General features: G+C 40.1%; 2 protein-coding genes across 3 annotated transcripts in view; one reads left to right on the top strand and one right to left on the bottom strand.

Moving 5' to 3' along the window:
• Positions 1 to 8,454, top strand: part of LOC128367707 (serine/threonine-protein kinase Nek5-like) — a 47,581-nt gene extending 39,127 nt beyond the window's left edge. The window contains exons 20-25 of the mRNA XM_053328318.1: positions 3,499 to 3,639; positions 3,723 to 3,897; positions 5,062 to 5,172; positions 5,651 to 5,768; positions 7,218 to 7,478; positions 8,310 to 8,454. Coding sequence (XP_053184293.1) covers positions 3,499 to 3,639; positions 3,723 to 3,897; positions 5,062 to 5,172; positions 5,651 to 5,768; positions 7,218 to 7,478; positions 8,310 to 8,454 — 951 coding nt within the window. The remainder of the gene's footprint in view (positions 1 to 3,498; positions 3,640 to 3,722; positions 3,898 to 5,061; positions 5,173 to 5,650; positions 5,769 to 7,217; positions 7,479 to 8,309) is intronic.
• A 1,834-nt stretch (positions 8,455 to 10,288) lies between these two features.
• LOC128367496 (GDP-Man:Man(3)GlcNAc(2)-PP-Dol alpha-1,2-mannosyltransferase-like) lies at positions 10,289 to 19,409 on the bottom strand. Of its 2 annotated transcripts, XR_008321926.1 has the most exons (7): positions 19,336 to 19,409; positions 18,950 to 19,171; positions 16,439 to 16,641; positions 14,626 to 14,794; positions 12,740 to 13,374; positions 10,583 to 10,923; positions 10,289 to 10,552 (listed from the first exon to the last, which is right to left on the bottom strand). XR_008321926.1 is itself a non-coding variant. In XM_053328066.1 (6 exons), the coding sequence occupies exons 1-6, from the start codon at positions 19,407 to 19,409 to the stop codon at positions 10,643 to 10,645; spliced, it is 1,584 nt and encodes a 527-aa protein (XP_053184041.1). In that variant the 3' UTR covers positions 10,580 to 10,642. The 2 variants fall into 2 exon arrangements, 1 of the variants encoding a protein (XP_053184041.1); XM_053328066.1 differs by lacking the exon at positions 10,289 to 10,552 and having other exon boundaries at positions 10,580 to 10,923.
• Positions 19,410 to 24,263: the final 4,854 nt, after the last annotated feature.

Genomic DNA, 24,263 nt, shown 5'->3' with positions numbered 1-24,263 from the left:
TGCAGCATCTAAGTTGGAGCGATCCTCCTCCGCAATAGTAGGCAAAGAAATGTTATTTAAATATGAAGCGATAGCCGTGGCGTCGACCTGCTCTGCACTATACAAGGATTTATAAAAGTCCCGGAATGTGCTATTAACAGTCACTGGATCACATGTGACATCTCCGTTCTGTGTTCTTATCATGTTAATTGAGTGATTGTTATTTTGATTTTTCAACTGGTGGGCAAGCAGGCGACTGGATTTGTTACCAAATTCATAATATTTCTGATTTGTGTAAAGTAGAAGTTTATCATCCAATAGTTTAAAGATATTACAGTCTACAAAAAAAGCTGTTTTTTTGTCAACTTCATATTATTCCATTTTCTGTCTCTATACATTTTCTTGAACTGAAAAATATTTGAACCCTTAAGTCTTTAATTCTCTGTAGAATTCCACAGTTTGACACCTCATACTGTCATACTGTAATACACACCTGTGTTAAAGCTCTCTGTGCATACCAATGCTTCAAATTCAATGAATCAATCAATCTTTATTTGTATAGCGCCAAATCACAACAGTTATCTCAAGGCACTTTACACATAGAGCAGGTTCTAAACCGAACTCTTCAGGTTTTAACTTTAAAGAGACCCAACATTCCCACATGAGCAACAGTGGCGAGAAAAAACTCCCTTTTAACAGGAAGAAACCTCAGAACCAGACTCAGAGTGGGAGAACATCTGCCTCGACCAGTTGGGGTTGAGAGGAGAGAACGGAAGGATAGAGGAGAGAAAGGAAGGATAGAGGAGAGAAAGGAAGGATAGAGGAGAGAAACACAATGAAAATCAACAATGAAGCTAGAAGGTCCAGGACTGGAATCTGTCATCCGGACGTCTACAGGCCCAGATTACCTGTGAGACCAGAAAGCACAGACAACTCCGGGGAAGAAGTTTAGGTTATTGAGGAGCTCAGTGCATCATGGCAGTCTAAGCCTATAGCAGCATAAGCTAAGAGCTCTAAGAGCCCTAACTATAAGCTTTATCAAAAAGGAAAGTTTTAAGCCTACTCTTAAACGTAGAGAGGGTGTCTGCCCCCCAGACCAAATCTGGAAGATGGTTCCACAGGAGAGGAGCCTGATAGCTGAAGGCTCTGCCTCCTGTTCTACTTTTAGAGATACTACTGTAGGAACCACAAGTAGACCTGCATGCTGGGAGCGCAGTGTTCTAGTAGATACATAAGGTACTATCAGTTCTTTAAGATATGATGGAGCCTGACCATTGAGAGCTTTGAAGGTGAGGAGAAGGATTTTGAATTCTATTCTGAATTTTACAGGAAGCCAATGCAGTGAAGCCAAGATGGGAGTAATATGATTTCTCTTTCTAGTTTTTGTCAGAACATGTGCAGCTGCATTCTGGACCAGCTGGAGAGTCTTTAGAGACTTGTTAGGACAGCCTGATAATAATGAATTATTATCTAGAAGTAACAAATGCATGGATTAGTTTTTCAGCATCATTTTGAGACAGAATATACAAACAAATATAACTCCTAGGTTCCTTACAGTGGTGCTGGAGGCCAGAGTAATGCCATCCAGAGTAGTTATGTCATCAGATAATGTGTTTCTAAGGTGTTTAGGGCCAAGCACAATAACTTCAGTTTTTTCTGAGTTTAATAACAGGAAGTTGCAGGTCATCCAGGCGTTTATGTCCTTAATGCATGTTTGTAGTTTAGATAATTGGTTAGTTTCATTTGGCTTTATTGATAGATATAATTGAGTATCATCTGCATAACAATGAAAATTTATTGAGTGCTTCCGGATAATGTTTCCTAAAGGAAGCATATATAAGGAGAATAGTATTGGTCCAAGCACTGAACCTTGAGGAACACCATGTCTAACTTTTGTTTGCATGGAGGATTTATCATTAACATTTACAAACTGAAATCTATCAGATAAATATGATTTAAACCATTTTAATGCTGTTCCTTTAATGCCAATTAAATGTTCAAGTCTCTGTAACAGGATTTGATGATCAATAGTGTCAAAGGCAGCACTAAGGTCTAACAGGATGAGGACAGAGAAGTCCATTGTCTGATGAGGTTAAAAGGTAATTTGTAACTTTTACCAGTGCAGTTTCAGTGCTATGATGAGCTCTAAATCCAGACTGAAAATCCTCAAATAAACTGTTACTATGTAGAAAGTTACACAGCTGATTAGCAACTGCTTTCTCAAGGATCTTAGAGAGAAAGGGAAAGTTCGATATCGGCCTATAGATGGCTAGAACCTCTGAATCAAGAGTAGGCTTTTTAAGAAGTGGTTTAATTACTCAGTTCAGTTCAGAGCTTTATTGTCCCTCGAGGGGAAATTTGGTTTACAGTGACAGTAACAAAAAACAACTAACACAACAACCATAAATAGATGAATAAACAGTGACATACAACACAGCCAAACTTGGTAAGAACAATCTCAATCCGAATAAAAATAAGAAATGTTGTTTTTAGAGGTTGTACAGGTTAACTGTATTGATTGCATGTGGGACAAAAGAAGATTTGAACCCATTTGTTCATGCTCGAGGTAACCTAAAGCTACCTTAAAGGACTGTGGTACATAACCTGTCACCAAAGACAGATTAATCATATCTAACAAGGAAGTGCTAACTAAGGGGAATACTTCCTTAAGCAGCCTAGTTGGAATCGGGTCTAAGAGACAGGTTGATGGTTTGGATGAAGTAATCATTGAAGTTAATTCTAAGGTCGACTGTAGAAATAAGTATCAGGTTTAACAACGATTTCTAGGTATTCTGTGTTAGAGGATAAACTAGTGCTTATTGATGGCAGGAGGTGATTGATTGTATCCCTATTTCAGTTTCCTTCTATGGTCCACGTCCTTGGTACTAAACACAAACTAACTTCTGTAAAACATCTGGCAATACTCATAACTCATAGTGTCTGTAAACCAACCAGATGTTTAGGTTGAATTAATCCTTGCTTAATAAATAGTTTTGGCATGTTCCCTTGATGATTGTTCACCTTGTATATAATTCTTACTGCTCTTTTCTGTGATGTAAACAATGGCTTTATGTTGCTCATGTACACAGTAACTCAAATATGGCAAAATAAGTGAACAGTACAGAATGTGGATTGCATTAGTAAGTAAAGAATCATGCTTTTACATATGCTAGATGAAGTTTATGTGTCAGATTGTCCATTATTACACCCAAAAATCTCTATACAGACAGTGAAACTTGATTTGCAAAAACTACAAACTTCATTCAAATGTAATGAGTTTGACCATTTCATTTCAAATGCTCTCTGCTCACTTTTAAACAGTGTTCAAAATGATCATCTGCAAACAAAACAAACTGCAATATCTTTGGCAGGTATTTTACTGAGTGCTGAGTCTCATCTCATCTGGTAACACTATTATAGAAAAAGAAAACAGTAGGGAACAACAAAAATATGAGTTTAAATGTCCCTGTGGATAAACTCCAGCCTGTCATTTGTTCTTGTTGCTTGTCATTACTGCAGAAGGGAATCATGTTTGAGATCCAGTTAGATGATAAAGGGATAAAAGACTACACAGAGAAGGAGAAAGAGGATCCACGGGAAGAGGAAGAGGAGGAGGAGGAGGAGAAGAGAGTGAGTGATGGAGGACATACGGAGGTGGAGGTAAGCATCAGCTCTGTCTGTCTCTTTTTCAGGGCTCCTCTTCTCTTCCTGTCTCTCACTCTGCAACCGACCCTCTCAAACAGGAAGTGGACCCTCTGAACCAGACACTGAGCTTCCAGGAGGGAGATGAGTTGAAGCTCAGGGATTGGTCAGAGGTGAGGAGGGGGTGGAGCCAGAGGACTCCTCAAACTCTTCTAGTGGCGCTTGCCCACATGGACGTCAACTCTGTGTGCAGCACCGTGGTGGAGTCAGAACAATGTACAGTACACCTGTAACACACATATCTACATCATCTAGCATTGCCATATTAGCTTTCTTTTTAAGCATTTCATTTTCTATCTTAATCATTTTTCTTGTCTGTGTTGCTTTCCTTATATTCCTCTTTTATTTAAACCTAAATCTTTTTCTTTTCCTCTTTCAAAAGAAGCAACAATATTTGATAATATTTGAAACCTTGATAACTGGGTATAGTAATAGTTTCATCAATTCATATCAGTGACAGAATAGATAGAAAGAAAGATAGATAGATAGACAGATAGACAGATAGATAGACAGATAGACAGATAGATAGATAGATAGATAGATAGATAGATAGATAGATAGATAGATAGACAGATAGATAGATAGATAGATAGATAGATAGACAGATAGATAGATAGATAGATAGATAGATAGATAGATAGATAGATAGATAGATAGATAGATAGATAGACAGATAGATAGATAGATAGATAGATAGACAGATAGATAGACAGATAGATAGATAGATAGATAGACAGATAGATAGATAGACAGATAGATAGACAGATAGATAGATAGATAGATAGATAGATAGATAGACAGATAGATAGACAGATAGATAGATAGATAGATAGACAGATAGATAGATAGATAGATAGATAGATAGATAGATAGATAGATAGACAGATAGATAGATAGATAGATAGATAGATAGATAGATAGACAGATAGATAGACAGATAGATAGATAGATAGATAGACAGATAGATAGATAGATAGATAGATAGATAGATAGATAGATAGACAGATAGATAGATAGATAGATTCCTTTATTGTCATTGTATTGTATATTGTGAGAATGGAGCTCAATTTGAAAAGTAATGAATAGTAAATTGAGCTCTGTTACAAATATAGTTTGTAATGGTATTATGTGATACCCCCACAATAAAATATGAACATTTTTACCACTGTTCATGTTGAACTACAGGATGTAGTAAAGTATTTACTGTAACTTAAAGTGTCTATAATCAATAGTTTGATACTATACACATTTTTTTTCCACCAACTAAATGGCTCGTGAGTGTTCTGACCTTCTATCCAGGTGGTGCAACAGTTCTTCAGTGATTGTGCGGAGAAGCTGGATCATTACATGTTGTTGTATGATCCATGTATGTGTCATCAGGTGAGGAGGCAGCAGGTCGCAGGCAGTGGGTTAACCATCCCCCCAACACCCTCCTGAATGCTCTCGCTCAGGCTCAACTCACACACTCAACACTGGACTCAGTGACGACAGGTCAGACATCACTCACTCACCCCGGCTGATACCTGATGTTAATGCGACATTTGACGTTGTTTGGATGTTGTCAATATAACGTTTAAACAATATTGGGGTTTGGTTATTTACCCTACACTTGAATGTCAGAATTTTACGTATATTTTACGTAAACAGGTGAGGTTGACTAGACGTTGGATATTGGTTGCTTGCCAACACAACTTAAAACCAACTAAATTACAACATCAGCTTTAGATGTTGTCTCAGCGTTGGCTTTTAGTTGTCTGACGTTGCAACCGATATCCAACCAAGGACCAACGTTAATACAACGTCCTGTGTCAGCTGGGACACTGACATGTGATATAGCAGCAGAACTCCATTCAGTCTACAACATCTCTGACTTTATATGTCAGAAGAGAGAATACAGAAGCCCACAACGAAACTTTTCAATTATTAGACCTGCTGAAAAACCAGCACACTGAACTGTCCTTCCTGTCAGATTCAGAGTCAGAGAAGGACAGAGCAGAGGAGAGGAAGGAGGAGGAGGAAGAGGAGGAGGACTCTGACCTGGAGATGGATGAAGAGCGCCTGGAGCCGAGGTCAGACGATGATGACACGTAAGTCGACCCTTCTGTTTGATGCACTCTGGTGCCTTAGAATGGATGAGATGATGTCATGCATACTGTAAGTCACACTGATAATGCTGAACCACACTGAGTTACACACAGACACATTTACTGTAGCTTCTGTGCGTGTTTTACAGCTGCAGATGTACCATGGCATTCTGAGCTGTGGTGGAAGTATAGTAACAAAAAGACTAAAAACTGGTACTAAAAACACTGTAATGTTGAAACATAGAAGATGAAGATTTGACTCATATGGACACTGAAGCTTCATATTAGCTTCACATTAACTTTTAAGGAAGACTATGGATTTTGTCCCCAATCACTTCCATTTTAAGTGCATCTTCTAATGGTCAGTATGAACAGGAGGAATCATTACAGCAAGAAAAACACACTTATACTAAGATCCCAAATAAAAGTACTAAATTGTGTGTGCAGTGCAACAGATGTCACATTTAGTTAGCGTGTGTTTTTCAGGTGATCTACTAAGAATAACCAACAGGTGCAGACAGCAGTATTTAAATGAGGGTTTTGTGTTTTAATGGAGAGTTTGGACGAGCAGTAAGCTGCAAGCATGAAATGAAATGTGATCTCATGGAATTAGAGTTATATTGAGTTACAGCAAAAAAATATTACCAGAAAAATCACTATATGGGAGAATATTAGTGACAAAGTCAATGCTGTTAAAACCAAAAATATTCCACTCCAAAAATATAACACAGGTGGACAAACTCTGTTCTCTGCATATTCTGTCATTGTGTCTCTGTCTCCTCGTCTCCATAGTAACAGCAGGTTAATACCTGTCCTTCAAAGGTTTTATTAATAGAAACAGTTACCATAAGTAAAATCACCTTCAGGTTTGGTAAATCACAATGCTTGTGCTAAATAACATATTTACATTTTCTCCTCCCTGTATTTTACACACTGGGGTTAAAACGCCTCATATTACATATTCATTATGGCAGACATACTAAATGAACAGCATGTATTATCTTACACAGTTGAAAGACACAAACCTCAGTGTGCTGCGTTAGTAGATTAGCTTGCATATTTTTTGCAGGTGATGTCAAGTTTGCACATGTTTTTACACACAAAGACCTTTAATAAATCAGACCTTTCATGTATTGAACAATGATGAACCCATCCATCCACCTATCCAGTTGAAACTTGTAAAGACCAAGTTATCAGTTCTCTCAGGAATCCCATTGTAACTGTATCAATGAGCTGTCCTTCACTCACAGTGTGCATCTGGAGAGCAGTACCAGGATCAGTGCAGCACCATATTTCACTGCCTCATTTTAAGGTTTTATGCTTCTTCAGTTACAATTTAACCCCAAACAATGAGATCATGGCCACCTCTGTAAAACAATGATAGAGTCTAACTGTCACTCAGCTGTGAGGCTGCTTTAAGTGAGCTCACTGTGAGTTTCTGTTTCTTACCAGGAACTTTGAGGAGTCAGAGGATGAGCTGAGAGAGGCAGTGACAGACTCCATGAAGAACCTGTTTGTGATGGAAGACAGCAGCTCAGATGAGACAGAGAACAGAGAGGAGGGGGAATCAGTGGATGATGGAATGAAGCAGAGTGAGGATGGAGGTGCAGTGATTGATGTGCACCCTCAACAAATCCAGCCAGAAGTGGAAGATGTCACAGCTGTAGCAGCAGGAGTCACCTCCTCTGAGCCTGAACTACATAACAGTCACACGTAGATGATAGACTTTAAATTAACAGCATCACAAACATTCAATCCCATATTCTGACTGAGTTGGACAGTAAGACAGGAGTAAATCAAATGTTTCTACTTATTTAACTGAATGTCTGATACAAAAAAAGATGTGGACAGAACTGACTTCATTTAAATGAAGTGCCAGTAGATGATTTAGTTGTCTGTAGTGATAATTGCTTTGAAAATGAAAGCTACCCTCTGGAGTTTCTGGCCAGCAGGAGCTCTATGGACTCTGCTCTGTATATATTGTGCAGCATGTGTGTGCAGTCAGATGAAGCAACAGTTTAATGCAAAGAAGAGTAGAGGCTGCATGGATTTAATATTCAAAATAAGAGCTGTGCATTGTTTTACGAGGACAGAAATACAAGTTTGTTAGACCTGAAGGATCCACACAATGTGTTTGGATAATAAACAATGTTAAACTTTTCTTTCTCTGATGATCCACTCTCACTGTTGCAGCTGGGTTTATAAGGCATCAGTATGCTGGAAACATTTAGAAGGAGAGTGTAAATGCAGGGTTCAGAGTCACAGAGACACACCACGCAGTAAATACTCTAGGTACAACCTCTAGGTAACCCAAACCTTATTTTGATCATATCACACATCCTATTTTCCTCCATTTATGCTCCTAACTTCAGTGATTGTGTGTTGGGCTCTGGGTGCTTTCTAAACTCACCACTACAGTAGTCATAGAAGTCTTATGAAATGAGTTATTTTAATATGGCTGCAGGGCTGTCCTGTATGAAGACCCTGTCCTGCTTCAGACCCTGTTCCTGTCCTGCTTCAGACCCTGTCCCTGTCCTGCTTCAGACCCTGTCCCTGTCCTGCTTCAGACCCTGTCCTGCTTCAGACCCTGTCCCTGTCCTGCTTCAGACCCTGTCCTGCTTCAGACCCTGTCCCTGTCCTGCTTCAGACCCTGTCCTGCTTCAGACCCTGCATTCTGTGCTCTCTGTGATGATTTTTGTTGTGATTTGGTGCTCTAGAAATAAAATGGAGTTGAATTGATAGTAGCAAGACATGTTCTGACATACAGTATTTTACTTTGATCTTCCTGTTTTAGCTAACAAATAGTGTTCTTCACTGCTGAATAAATTATATAAAAACATTACTGTACAGTTTCAGGTACTTTAGATGTTTAGATTGTTCTCCATAATGCAGCTTCATCAGAGGCATCTGATAGGCCCCAAATTACTTCTACAGTATGATAATAGCCCCAAACATCCAGGCAGAATTACAAAGAACTACCTTCATCAATTAGAAGACAGACAACAACATAAAAAAGCACACTAAAATACTTTGGTAAAACACATGCAGGAGTGACCGGCTGAAGAGACAGAGGCAGAGACAACAAAATCCACAGAAGACGAACAACTGTGGCAACTTCTCCAAGCTGGAGGAAACACTGTGTGCATGTGTACCAAGGAGAGTTTCTGCTGTTTCTGCTCAACTTTATATCAAGTTCACTGACCAATACACACTAATCATGACACTGTTTTTGAAAGCATCCTTTCTTAGTACCTTCTTTTCACAGGATAAATAATCTGGTTTATTTTTTACTACACAAAACAAACTAGAGCTCCACTGTGATGATACATCTGCTACACAGATGTGTTTAATAAGATATTGTCTGAATGATTGTTACCAAGGTAAATGTAACAATTCATTGTGATATCATACAGCCCTAAAGCATTCATGGTGTTTGATTCTTCAGATACGATTGTTAAACCGAAGATATTCTCTAAAGCTAGGATGCACTGTGTGTGTTCTGTTTCTTTTCAAAGTAAACAACAAACAGTCTGAAGTATTTACTGATTGCATTTATTGCAGTATTATTTATTAAAGGGGGCTTTCAGAGAACAACCTCTCTACATGAACAGACTTCAATAGTAATGCTTCTATATCAAAATAAAGACTTGAATATTTTACACATGATCACAGTTCCATGCATGGACCTCATCACAAACAGGAATGCAGGAAGTGAAACATATAAATAACAGATTTGATCAGATCACCTTCACCAGACTCACTGTGGTTAGAAGTGCTTCTTTAAATCTATACACTCTTCATTTAACTAAACAGAAAAAGAGCATTGCAACCCCCTTCACACCTGTTTCATTAACAAACAGATGATGTCATCATTTTCACAAAATCACCTAATATATAAATCACTTCTACTCTAGTAAACAGTGTGTGTCCAACAGCGGTGTCAACATGTTCAGAACTGAACTCTAAGAACATTCTCCTCTCAACAGAATTCAAAGCCATTGTCATCATCAAGATATTTCACTCTGAACAAGAAATGTCAACCTCATGGTGGCACTAGAGGACAAGTCAGAGGACATAGCGTGAGAAGTGTCCAAAAAAATCCATCCAGCAGTTGTTGAGAGATTTCTGTGGTGGACTGACTGCCAGACTCCAAAGTGTTCTGATATCAATACCGAAGAAGAAGAAGAAGAAGAAAATGAGACAGTGTGCTTTAAATACAGGAGCCGTTTCCTGCTGCTCAGTTTCCTTTGTTTTCACTTCCTGGATCAAATATGAGAGAGATATGAAATTAAAGATCTCATCTAACACCTGATAAGAAAACCAAAATCTCAAAATATTAACAACCTGTTAATCCTGACTTCCCACTGCAATAAATGTGGATAACTGTGAAGTTTACTTTCATATCAACAGATAATATTGACTGTTTCATGGCAAACCCAATGTGACTTTGAATGTGATGTTTTGCTAATGAAATTGTATGACATCTGCTTTTCAAAGCTGGAACATAAAGCAGTGTGTTGATACTGGATGCTTCAAAACTCCTTCATGTCTCTGTTGGTCTGGTGAACAGTCCTGCTGCTTTTGGCTCTCCTGTCATCCACATGAAAGCTAAACAAACACCTGTCAATCACACCAGTTTGACACATGCAGCATCCTCTATTTGTTTCCTTTATGATAGTAACTGTGTGTCCACCAGGAAATCCTTCTTATATCTTTTACTATTATTTGAAGTGCAAATGAAGCACTGTGTCATACTTGACTAATAGTGTGGATAGCATGTTTTTCATGTAGATATGACCCTCAGTGCTCTGCTCCATATGTGTGTTTAACATGAAGGTTGTGTTGTGGTGGATGCTGGCTCTCAGCCTGTGTCCTCATCACTCCAGTTTACTCATCAGAGACTCTGTGGCAGAGAGGAAACAGGCTTCAAACTCCTGGTCAGAGAATCGCTCCACGGAGCGCCGGGCATTACGTCGGATCTCCAGTCTAGCTGCTGGTGACAGCGTCAGGATGGTTTCCATGGCAGCAGCGTAACTGTCCTCGGTGTCGGCCAGGAAGCCCGTCTGTCCTCCCTCATACGGCACCACGATGTCCAGCTTTGGACCGCCGGACTTGTGGGCGAGGACGATGGTGCCTGCAGCCATACACTCCACTACGCCTGCAGAGAGAGCACACGAGTACACATCACAACTATTTACTGCTGACATCACTCTGTCTGCACTTCCTGTAGGAGCCTCAGCTGCAGAGGTGCAACATGATATCAGTCAAAGGCAAATATGCAACAGATACATTTATTTCACACCTGCCATGAAATGTGTTTCATATCCTCTATATAGATTTAACACCTGCTATTAATATGTCTCCAGAGATGATCACTCTGTGCAGCTCAAACTCCTCTGTGTGTACAGGTTCAACTAAACACAGAGATGATGAAGAGCCATCTGTGAAGCTGTGCTGTTGTTGCTCTTTTAAATGAAGCAGCCTGTCTTACACTGCACTCTAACTTTTATCAGAGTTGTGATATTCTATTTTAACTTCTTTTTGCTTTCTCTCTCTTAGTTTTTTCAGTGTCCTTTTACTGTATGTTTCTTTTCTACTTTGTCTCCATGCTTTTAATGTTTTACTTAGAGCACTGTGAACTGTGCTAGAAATAAACTGGCGAGAAGAAGAAAAAGAAGCTGACACTTGGTCTTATCTTGACTCCATCCACTAGTTTCTTGAATATCAAAAGCTTTTCCAGCTGCTTTCTTGCTGCTAGTTTAGCTCATTAAACAGTTGCACGATTACATATTTCCACATGTGTAGTTGTAGGTGGATTGAAAACATATTTGTATTTACACTTGTGTAAAATATGCCTGAACACATCTGGAGGTAGTTTGGCTGATTGGATCCCAATCCATCTTCAAAGTGTGTTGGGTGGATTTACAGCTGTGTCAAACACGATCCTTACTGCAATCCATCACCCAAAACCATCAATCACTCAGTCACTCTGCACTTGAACATGTTGAGTGCTCAGTCTGAATGAAACTTCACTTTGATTACTTGTATTACATATACTTGATATATGAATCAAAATGATTATAAATTTCTACAGTGTCTTTTTGTTATTTAATGTTGAGGACATTGAGCATGAAATGTTAACACATGGCAAACTCGCTGACATGAACAAATGAGTGTGCTATGTTAGCTTTAAAGTCAGTGTAAAGTAAGAATAAATATGTGTTCTGAGTTTGACATACCACAGGAAAGTGTGTTGTTAACCACCCTGCCAAATTTGAATGATTAAAAAAATCACCAAATATATGAAATTAGGCTTCAAAGTTGTGTAAAAATCAGCCTCTTTCTCTGCTCCCAAACGCTGTGGGAGTGCCCATCGAGTTCACTGAAACCCCGCCCCCTACCAAGTGTCACCTGTCAATCAAAGTCACCACCTCTACCAGAAACATGGACGCTATGTCTGAGAGCTTTCTGCTGCTAACTCAGCTGCTAGCTTGGCGGCTAACACAGCTAACTGGCTAACTGTAGACTGTAGTAGTAGTAGTGTGTGCTGAATGTATTTATACTTCTACAGCAGCAGGGGCGGGGCTAATCATTTTCAGACCCGCCCACTAAATCCTGAACACAGAAATGTTGAAACACAGTTTGTGAAGCCTAGCTCCACAATTCAAATCTAAATGGTTGAAATGCTTTTTACACCTTTTTTAGAAATACATTTATCACCTATTTAATGTGTGTAGAAGAAAATGCTTGAATTCACTTTACACAGTTTTTAATCTCAAAATGGAAAGGTTTCCTGTCATGTTATTGATCACTATCACCTGTAGTTCATCTCATCTTTATTCAGTGTTTGTTCAGGCACTTTAAATAACTGATGAATAAAACACTAGAGCAGATTTTATGAATACAATATAAGTGGTTGCATTAAGTGTGAGAGTGTGTGTGTATGTGTGTGTGTGTGTGTGTGTGTGTGTCACCTATGCCGAAGTGTTCGTTCCACATGGTGTGTAGACCGATGGTAGCGTCCACCAGCTCTCTCTTCAGCTGTTCAAAAGGCACGTTGAGTTTGAAGTCGACTCTGTCCTCCACAGCCAGCTCCTGACAGAGTCCTCGCAGCATCAGCACCCTCTCCTCATCCTCCTGGTTCCTGCACCCACCAATCAGCACCAGCCTCAGGGACTCCCGCCCCCCTGGCCCGTCTCCTTTCCAGTCCAGCACTTTGCGAAACGCCCTGATCTGTAGCCGGTGGTCCTTCTCCGGCCGGAACTGACCTACTGACACGATGGAGTGGCATTTCCTGTCTCCTCCTACTTCCTCTTCACCTCGCAGCTCTCGTCCCAGCTCCTCCCAGCCCTCCTCCACCTCCTCTTCGTCTTCATCATCCAGCGGGACGTCCAGGAAGGCTCTGACGTCGCAGGGCGGGTAGACGATGCTGGTGCGGTTGGGGGAGCGCCACAGAGCCAGTATGTGTCCCAGGGTCCAGGTGGAGTTCACCATGATGACATCACTGCAGGAGCCAGCCAGGCCGTACAGCAGGGCGAAGCAGCAGTAGTATACCACCTTTACTGCACTCAGCACAGGGTTTCTAGAGATGAAGTCAGCGTTGTTAAACCTGGAAGACAGAAGCAGACCAGGATCACTTCTCCCTCTGTGCTTCATCAGCAGAGTGAGCTGTTTCCATCATCCTGAGGTCAGACTAAACTGTACGACTATAGTAACTAGCAGTAGCAAGAATGACACATCTGCTTCAGAATCTGCCTTTTTTGATACAAACACTAGAAGTCACCAAGGTCAGAAATCCTGGGGCCTGATTTACTAAGATCCCAAATAAAGATTCTAAATTGTGTGTGCAGTGCAACAGATGTCACATTTAGTTAGCGTGTGTTTTTCAGGTGATCTACTAAGAATAACCAACAGGTGCAGACAGCAGTATTTAAATGAGGGTTTTGTGTCTTTTTTTTTTAAAAGATTTTGTTGGCATAGACGCCTTTATTTATCAGTAGACCGACAGGAAACATGGGAGAGAGAGGGGTGTGTGACATGCAGCAAAGGACCTCTGATCGGGATTCGAACCGGGGTCGGCTGCGTATATGGCATGCGCTCTAACCACTCGACCACCTGCGTGCCAGGGTTTTGTGTCTTAATGGAGAGTTTGGACGAGCAGAAAGCTGCAAGCATGAAATGAAATGTGATCAGGTTCTAGTGGAAGAAGTGAACTAATATATTGACTTATTACAAAAACAAATATTACCAGAAAAACCCACATATGGGAGATTATTAGTGACAAAGTCAATGCTGTTAAAACCAAAAATATTAATACAGGTGGAAAAAATCCGTCCTGTGTGTATTCTGTCATTATGTCTCTGTCTCCTCGTCTCCATAGTAACAGCAGGTTAATACCTGTCCTTCAAAGGTTTTATTAATAGAAACAGTTACCATAAGTAAAATCACCTTCAGGTTTGGTAAATCACAATGCTTGTGCTAAATAACATATTTACATTTTCTCCTCCCTGTATTTTACACACTGGGGTTAAAACGCCTCATATTACATATTCATTATGGCAGACATACTAAATGAACAGCATGTATTATCTTACACAGTTGAAAGACACAAACCTCAGTGTGCTGCGTTAGTAGATTAGCTTGCATATTTTTTGCAGGTGATGTCAAGTTTGCACATGTTTTTACACACAAAGACCTTTAATAAATCAGACCCAGAGGCTTTAATCTTCTCCATTGACATATACTGTCTGGTAGCTGTAGTAAGAGATACTGTAAGTTAGATTTTTCAGACTTGTTGTAAATAACACAAGAGAAAGTTGTTATGAGCAGTAATAGCCAGCACACTAGAGCACTGTGTTACCTGGGGTTTCTCTCTCTGACCACAGACAGCATGTCAGTGCTGACGGTGGGATAGTGAACATAGCTCGCCACCTTACAGCCTCCCAGGTAGCGGAAGATTGGCAGCGTAAAGGCGTAGCCCATTGAGTCCACATACAGGTCAGGAACAAAGGCTGTCAGCGCCTTCCAGCCTGCAATATCATATATAATACTGTAATATTATTTTTCAATTCTTCTCACAGTGGGCTTCATTGCAAGAACAGACTATATGTAACATTTGTGGTATTCATCAGTTTTCTTGTACTTTTTGAGAGACCTGTGACTGAGGAGAAACACCTGTGACTTACAATTAGAAACAACAACTAAACTTCTGCTTACTATGTTATCATCATAATGGCTGCTACATTTTTACATTTTATTCGACATTGTAGTAGTTGCTATGTAACCTTGGTGTCTCTGCTCCCAGCTCCCTGTTCAATATCATATCATGCCGCAGCTGACAGTGTAACATCACCTACTGTAGACTAGAATATTCTCTCATCTAATATCTGACTGTCATATGACTGCCTCTCATATTAGCCATGGAGCCCTTTGTTTTAGAGAGATATGTTTTATTCCCTCTTTATCTCTGTCGCAGTGCAGAGCTGTCATGAAGTCAGCTGGATACAAATGTTCTTATTGTTTTGGCTCCTTTACTACTGAAACTCCTACATTTGTTGTGTTTTTATCTGTTGATTTCTTAAAGACTGTGTAAAGTGAATTCAGACATTTTCTTCTAAACACATTAAATAGGTCATAAATGTATTTCTAAAAAAGGTGTAAAAAGCATTTCAACCATTTAGATTTGAATTGTGGAGCTAGGCTTCACAAACTGTGTTTCAACATTTCTGTGTTCAGGATTTAGTGGGTGGGTCTGAAAATGATTAGCATAAACCCGCCCTGCTGCTGTAGAGGTATAAATACATTCAGCACACACTACTACTACTACAGTCTACAGTTAGCCAGTTAGCTGAGTTAGCCGCCAAGCTAGCCTCCGAGTTAGCAGCAGAAAGCTCTCAGACGTAGCGTCCATGTTTCTGGTAGAGGTGGTGACTTTGATTGACAGGTGACACTTGGTAGGGGGCGGGGTTTCAGTGAACTCGGCGGGCACTCCCACAGCGTTTGGTAGCAGAGAAAGAGGCTGATTTTTACACAACTTTGAAGCCTAATTTCATATATTTGGTGATTTTTTTAATCATTCAAATTTGGCAGGGTGGTTAACAACACACTTTTCTGTGTTATGTCAAACTCAGAACACATATTTATTCTTACTTTACACGGACTTTAAAGGAAGCAAGTAAAGTACTCTTTTTTTTTTGGGAACTTTTTTTGTAAATGAAACTCAAGCACAGAGTGAAACATGGAGCCTTATGTGGAAATAGTAGTTGATTATGCTAATGATCACATCTTAGTTTTAGGTTAAAAACATGAACACTAGAATCCATAATTATCATCTTAACTGGCTAAACTGGCTATTAATATAGCTTTGTTGAGAGAGTAAATCTATAAGTCAAAGTTAATAATAATGTGAAATTGAACATTTTACCAGTAAACTACACTCTATCTACAGGAGATAAATACTCTGAATAATGTCTCTTCACCTGCTAAAAACTAAATATACTTTATCATGTTTGGCTGCTGAGAATTACACTGCAGCACTGACTGAATTTTGTAAAATCATTCAAGCTATTTGGAACATAGCAGCTGCATTTATGAACTCAGTGGAACTCTCCAACAAGCTAACACTTCAGGACTCATCGCTCTGCCACAGAAGAGTAAAGTCCCGCCCTCCTTACCGAGGAACATGGATCCAGCGCTCTGTCCCAGCAGGGTGAAGTGAGGGTAAGAGCTGGCCTCCACCAGCGTGCGGTGATTCAGGAAGATGAAGGTGACAGGCTGAGGAAGGATGATGTTGAATCTCTGTCTGGCTCCCTCCAGAATCTGTTCACCGGTCACTCCCTGATCACCCGTGTAAACCACGAAGGAGACGCCGGGGTATCTGTGGTGAAAATGAGAAACCAAACATCTATTTCACTGTTTCATACTTGTTGAAGTCTTGATTGACAGAACACTTTCTGTATGTGTCATGTCCTGTACTGACTGGTATTCAGTTTAATGACCTGCTCATCATAGAACACAGTGTTAGCTAAATGAAAGCTTCGGTTGTCTTTAGGTATTTGGTTTCTGTGTGATTTCCAATATTTCTATTGCTTCTTATCCCATTCTAAGTGTAATTTAAATAAAAAGTTCTTCAGGACACATCACATGTACATATACACCGCGTTCCAAATTATTATGCAAATTGGATTTAAGTGTCATAAACATTTCATTTTTCATTTTTCAATTAAACTCATGGATGGTATTGTGTCTCAGGGCTCTTTGGATCACTGAAATCAATCTCAGACACCTGTGATAATTAGTTTGCCAGGTTGAGCCCAATTAAAGGAAAACTACTTAAGAAGGACGTTCCACATTATTAAGCAGACCACAGGTTTCAAGCAATATGGGAAAGAAAAAGGATCTCTCTGCTGCCGAAAAGGGTCAAATAGTGCAATGCCTTGGACAAGGTATGAAAACATTACATATTTCACAACAACTTAAGCGTGATCATCGTACTGTGAAGAGGTTTGTGGCTGATTCAGAGCACAGACGGGTTCATGCAGATAAAGGCATAATGAGGTAGATTTCTGCCAGACAAATTCATCGGATCAAGAGAGCAGCTGCTAAAATGCCATTACGAAGCAGCAAACAGGTATTCGAAGCTGCTGGTGCCTCTGGAGTCCCACGAACCTCAAGGTGTAGGATCCTCCAGAGGCTTGCAGTTGTGCAAAAACCTACTATTCGGCCACCCTTAACCAATGCTCACAAGCAGAAACTGTTGCAGTGGGCCCAGAAATACATGAAGACTAATTTTCAAACAGTCTTGTTTACTGATGAGTGCCGTGCAACCCTGGATGGTCCAGATGGATGGAGTAGTGGATGGTTGGTGAATGGCCACCATGTCCCAACAAGGCTGCGACGTCAACAAGGAGGTGGGGGAGTCATGTTTTGGGCCGGAATCATGGGGAGAGAGCTGGTAGGCCCCTTTAGGGTCCCTGAAGGTGTGAAAATGACCTCGGCAAAGTATGTAGAGTTTCTGACTGACCACTTTCTTCCATGGTACAAAAAGAAGAACTGTGCCTTCCGTAGCAAAATCATCTTCATGCAAGACAATGCACCATCTCATGCTGCAAAGAATACCTCTGTGTCACTGGCCGCTATGGGCATAAAAGGAGAGAAACTCATGGTGTGGCCCCCATCCTCCCCAGACCTCAACCCTATTGAGAACCTTTGGAGCATCCTCAAGCAAAAGATCTATGAGGGTGGGAGGCAGTTCACATCCAAACAGCTGCTCTGGGAGGCTATTCTGACATCCTGCAAAGACATTCAAGTAGAAACTGTCCAGAAACTCACAAGTTCAATGGATGCAAGAATTGTGAAGGTGATATCACAGAAGGGGTCCTATGTTAACATGTAACTTGGCCTGTTAACATGTTTTTTTTATTGAAATAGATTTTGATTTCAGTAATTATGACCTCCTAATGCTACAAATTCAACAAATGACCATTTTCAGTTCTTTACAACCTATAAAATGTTTTGAAACTGTGTTGTGCATAATAATTTGGAACAGTGCATTTTGAGTTTTTTATTTTTGAAAAAATTACTGTTATCATTGGGACGTTTGTTCAATAAAATTCGAATTATACTCTAACGGTTGATGACTTGAAAATTATACTGACTGTCATTCTCATTGACTATTTAGGAAAATCTGAGAAAAATATCATTTGCATAATAATTTGGAACGCGGTGTACGTATACACAGACAGAATGACACATGCACTGCCTATAAAAAGTGTTCACCCTCTTGGATGTTTTCCCCTTTTTTTGCTTTAATAAACTGAATCATGGTCAATAACATTTGGCAGTTTTAAAGAAGAATTTACAAAAAAGTGAAATATTTCTGCAAAGTAATGTCAATTAATTAAAAAGATATCATGTAAAATAGGTGACTGAATGACCTAATTAAATAGAGGTGAATACTTTTTATAGGCACTGTATCTGTATAAACAGCCTACCAATACTAGCCAATAGTATATGGACATATATATGTGCTTATTGAAAATCATCATGAATCTACTGCTGTAACAGGGTGTTAGATGGGTTGAGGTCAGAAGGTGGAAGTATAATAACAAAAAGGCTTTGGCACTATAAAGACTGTTTAAATAATTTAAACAGTGTTTGTGAACAGTCAGCTGGATGTTCTGTACCGGTGCATGAGGGCCCTCAGGGAGCACCACAGGACCCGCTCCCCGCCTCCTCCAGCGTTGCAGTACGGGTGGAAGAAAGCCACGGCCGGCCCGCCGTCCCGAGCCCGGCGGGCCTTGCGTTGGCCCTGCAGCCACATTCTGAGCCCCAGCAGGCGCAGCAGCAGCAGCAGGGTCAGCAGCAGGCTGAGGTAAACACAGGGAACAACCAGAGACCACAGCAGCCTGAGGAGGAACACAGAGGACAGCAGCTCAACACGCAGTACAGACTGGATGCTAATCAGGCTACACTTAGCTCTGCTGTCAACACATAAAGCTCAGAGACTGGTTATTTCCTGGTGATACTGTGCTCTCAGAGGAGAAGGGAGACGCCTGGAGCTAACATTTACCTCATTAGATCACAGAAACACAGAGAAAGGTGGTTGTTGTTGTTGTTGTGGTGGTGATGATCGTGTCCTGCCATTTTCACAACACACTTGACGTTACAATACCGGAAGCTGATGTCAGCTGACCGAGGTGTACCTCTGTGATTGGCTCAGGATTTGTTTACCTATGCGTCATCGACACGTTACTTTTATTTAATTATTTATTTATTACAGCACAAGATGAATTAAGAGACAATACCAACACTAAAACATCCTCATACTGTACAAGTAGTGCAGTATTGTAAAGTATTACAGTAAAAGTACTGCAGTATTATGAGTGATGTAGTATGCAGTATTACAGTAAAAGTAGTGATATATTATTTTATATGATATCATTAGATTATTAATAGTGAAGCATCAGTGTTAGAGCAGCATGTTACTGTTGTAGCTGCTGGAGGTGGAGCTAGTTTACACTACTTTATATACAGTTAGCTAGTTTATACTACTACAGTTAGCTAGTTTACACTACTTAACATACAGTTAGCTAGTTTACACTACTTTATATACAGTTAGCTAGTTTACACTATATACAGTTAGCTAGTTTACACTACTACAGTTAGCTAGTTTACACTGCTACAGTTAGCTAGTTTACACTGCTTTATAGCCTATACAGTTAGTTAGTTTACACTATATACAGTTAGTTACTCTTATTATAATGTCTCTGTTTACACTACTTTATATACAGTTAGCTAGTTTACACTACTTTATATACAGTTAGCTAGTTTACACTACTTTATATACAGTTAGCTAGTTTACACTACTACAGTTAGCTAGTTTACACTACTTTATATACAGTTAGCTAGTTTATACTACTTTATATACAGTTAGCTAGTTTATACTACTTTATATACAGTTAGTTAGTTTATACTACTTTATATACAGTTAGTTAGTTTACACTACTTCATATACAGTTAGCTAGTTTATACTACTTTATATACAGTTAGCTAGTTTAGTCCAGTGGTTCCAGTGATACACAAATGTGTTTTCCGTTTTAAACCATGTGAGAAGTTTAGAGGGAAGAATCGGAAATTAATTTGTGGGTGTCATATTTAACAGTCGGCCGCTCGGGGGTGATAAAGTACTTCAAAGCACAATTAAGCATTCCTCTCTTCTTGGGCATAGTTTGTGTGATTAGAGAAAAGCTGCTGAGACTGTGGTAGAGTTGACGCCTGTTTGTTCAGTTTGTTTCTGTGCTTGTGACCATGTCATTGTGATTTCAGGTGAGTAATGCAAACTTATTTTTGTATGCTCTGAGATATGAAGGTACATAAAATGCAACATGCTATAAAACACATTTTATTTTATTGAAGGGAAAAAAGGACAGCTAATATTTAGAAAGTCCAGTTTTCTTCCTATCTACAGTATATCAGTTGGGTTATGTTGCTTGGTTTGAGACATTACAACCTCCATATCATGAAAATATTGTGAAATACCTTATGTTTGTCTGATACTTTAGCATTTAAAACACATGTTAACTGGGATATTGTGTGGATACTATGACTTGATGTGTGCATTAAGTGTAGCATATGTTCTGTGATGCACAGCTGTTGATGGAGCAGCAGTAAAGAGGAACTGTCAGGGAGGACCTTGGAAGAAACCGACTCAGCCTGTCAGTTTAGATAGAGGGATATGTTTCCAGAGGCTTTCAAAGTGGGAGGCGGGCCTCTCGGGGGGGTGGGGGGGTGGGGGGGTGGGGGGGGGCACCTAACAGTTTCAGGGAGGCTCGGTGAAAGATGTGTGTTGTCTCTAGGTGGCTGGTAGGTTTTTAGCAGCACAGGTGTGGATGGGGCCGCTCCTGGGGCTGGGCTGTCAGGTTCCTGTCTGCTGGATCCCCTCCTTCATGCATCACTCTAGTCCAGGGGCAGGGGCTGCATCACTGCAGCTGTGGTGAGGAGTGGTGGAATTAGTGTATGAGAGGCAAGTTCCATTATATGTGCATTTACAGTGGGAGGTGTAAAGTTTCCCTTTAAAACCACTGTTTACAGAATTTGAAAAATCAAGGGGGAGTAGTAGTTTCATTGTGATAACTATTGCTCACTGACTGTATGTAACACCACTGCACTTCCTCTTCTCAACACTTCCAACATTCCCTTTTACCAAATAATCACAGTAACGCAAGCACAACTGCATATAATAAAGTGATTACAATAGAGCTTAGTTGTCATCACTTTTTACACACAAAGATGATATAGCTTATATTACAACATTGTCATGTGCTCCCTTGAAATTGAGTTGTAGGCCATTCACCTACAGTGTTTCAGTATTCAGCTTTGCAGAGGACAGTTGTTTTCTTGGTTCGTCGTAATTAATTTGCATTTTATTGCATGACATAAGTATTTGATACTTCAGAAAAACAGAATTTAATATTTGGTACAGAAACCTTTGTTTGCAATTACAGAGATCAGACATTTCCTGTAGTTCTTGACCTGAGGCCTGTACTACAAAGCTGGATTAACATACCCAGGATATCTCTCCGTTACCTGGGTTGATTTACCCAGACATTCACAATCCTGATAAGCGGTACTATGAAGCTGGTTATCAACTCGGTAATTGAACCCAGGGTTTTCCAATCTGAATCACTGCACGCTCACATAAAGGGGAGGTGTTTGCAGCATCTGACCAATCACAAACATGGAGAAACCCTGCAGAGCAGACTACTTTACCCTTTACCATGGAGGAGCAGACAATTATTATTCAACTATATGAAGAATTCAAACATCATCCAGGCCAAAAGTAACACGGTTGCTGCAGCAAAAGCCAGGAAGGAATGCTGGCAGAAAATAGCTGACTCTGTTAATGTGTACATTTGTGAGATTAAACAATATTAATAAATTGGACAATATAAACAGACAGCACTCTGATCACACAATGTCACAATGTCACTGCCTCCCCAAAGAATGATGTTTCCACCTCCATGCTTCACGGTTGGGATGGTGTTCTTGGGGTTGTACTCATCCTTCTTCTTCCTCCAAACACGGCGAGTGAAGTTTAGACCAAAAAGCTCTCATCAGACTACATGACCATCTCCCATTCCTCCTCTGGATCATCCAGATGGTCATTGGCAAACTTCAGACGGGCCTGGACATGCGCTGGCTTGAGCAGGGGGACCTTGCGTGCGCTGCAGGATTTTAATCCATGACGGCGTAGTGTGTTACTAATGGTTTTCTTTGAGACTGTGGTCCCAGCTCTCTTCAGGTCATTGACCAGGTCCTGCCATGTAGTTCTGGGCTGATCTCTCACCTTCCTCATGATCATTGATGCCCCACGAGGTGAGATCTTGCATGGAGCCCCAGACCGAGGGAGATTGACCATCATCTTGAACTTCTTCCATTTTCTAGTAATTGCACCAACAGTTGTTGCCTTCTCACCAAGCTGCTTGCCTATGGTCCTGAAGCCCATCCCAGCCTTGTGCAGGTCTACTATTTTATCCCTGATGTCCTTACACAGCTCTCTGGTCTTGGCCATTGTGGAGAGGTTGGAGTCTGTTTGATTGAGTGTGTGGACAGGTGTCTTTCATACAGGTAACGTGTTCAAACAGGTTCAGTTAATACAGGTAATGAGTGGAGAACAGGAGGGCTTCTTAATGAAAAACTAACAGATCTGTGAGAGCTGGAATTCTTACTGGTTGGTAGGTGATCTAATACTTATGTCATGCAATAAAATGCAAATTAATTATTTAAAAATCATACAATATGATTTTCTGGATTTTAGATTCCGTCTCTCACAGTTGAAGAGTACCTATGATAAAAATTACAGACCTCTACATGCTTTGTAAGTGGGAAAACATGGACGTGCAGCAGCACACAATGTGAATTCATATTATGATGTACATCAACATATTAAAAATACATGTCATATTATTGATCAGATTTAATTAATTGTAAAAAAAACAAAACAGATTAAATGTGAATGAGCCTTTCACTGTTTGGGTGGGGGAGGGGAAGGGTTCAGCACCTTGGACAGTGTCACTGCGGACAGTCCTACCAACTGTATGAGGGGTTAACATGAGTAAAACTGCTTTTAACAATATTTAACTCATATTATTGAGATGACATGGATCAGGTTTAGATACTTTCAACAATTAAATCCCCGCTGACTTAACCCGTTACTCTATGACTGAACAAAACAATTTTAAAGAGAGCCTACAAAGCCTAGAAAATAAATAAAAACAAAGCATCACAATGTCTGTGTGGTGCAACTGCATGGACAGTGACCTGACGGGAGGAGACGTGAAAATATGCAGCACAGAGTGAGTTGTTGGTGTTTTTGTGGAGAATGGCTCCCTAAAACATCTGTATTAATCTGTTAATGAATGTGGCTGATTCTTACAGTGACTGTTATCCACAGCTGTTATCGCATCACTGTAGGACTGATGTGTCGATAAGTCTGCAGCCTCTGAGATGCTGCACAGGGCACAGTGTCATTACACACAGCCACTTACTGTTTATTAAATCAGCTGATGACACCAGACTGCTTCAGTATAACTACACACACCTCTACACTCATCACACTGGTTGGTTATATATCTATATTCTTTCTTTTTATGAATTAAATGTGAGGTTAGCAGCTCATCAGCCAACTTTCTTTTCAGCAAAAGTAACTCATGTTATATCAAGAATAATACACAAGTCTTGAAATAACAAAAGTGGATTTGGACACACCCCAAAGGCACTTGTACCACGTGCTTCATGCCATGTGCTATAGATAAGTACAGCCCCATTTTAACATCTATAGAGCATGGCATGGCACAAGTGCCTTGAGGGCATATCCAAATCCACTTTTGCTATTTTAATGGCGTAAAAATGGTCAGTGCGCCAGGCACATGGTCTAAAAGGATGGACTTAAGTTCCCTCATTAATCATAGGCATATTTTGGGCGTAACACTCGGTAAA

This window comes from Scomber japonicus, chromosome 11, assembly GCF_027409825.1.
Source record: "Scomber japonicus isolate fScoJap1 chromosome 11, fScoJap1.pri, whole genome shotgun sequence".
Lineage (NCBI taxonomy): Eukaryota > Metazoa > Chordata > Actinopteri > Scombriformes > Scombridae > Scomber > Scomber japonicus.
This window is presented reverse-complemented; position numbering and strand designations above follow the sequence as displayed.

Excerpts from the sequence above, each read along its gene's own strand:
- LOC128367496 (XM_053328066.1), bottom strand. The coding sequence starts at position 19,409 with ATGGCAGGACACGATCATCACCACCACAACAACAACAACAACCACCTT. Across the intron at positions 16,642-18,949 it reads CTGAGGGCCCTCATGCACCG|ATACCCCGGCGTCTCCTTCG; the intron begins GTACAGAACATC and ends TTTTCACCACAG. Across the intron at positions 13,375-14,625 it reads GTCAGAGAGAGAAACCCCAG|GTTTAACAACGCTGACTTCA; the intron begins GTAACACAGTGC and ends TCTGTCTTCCAG.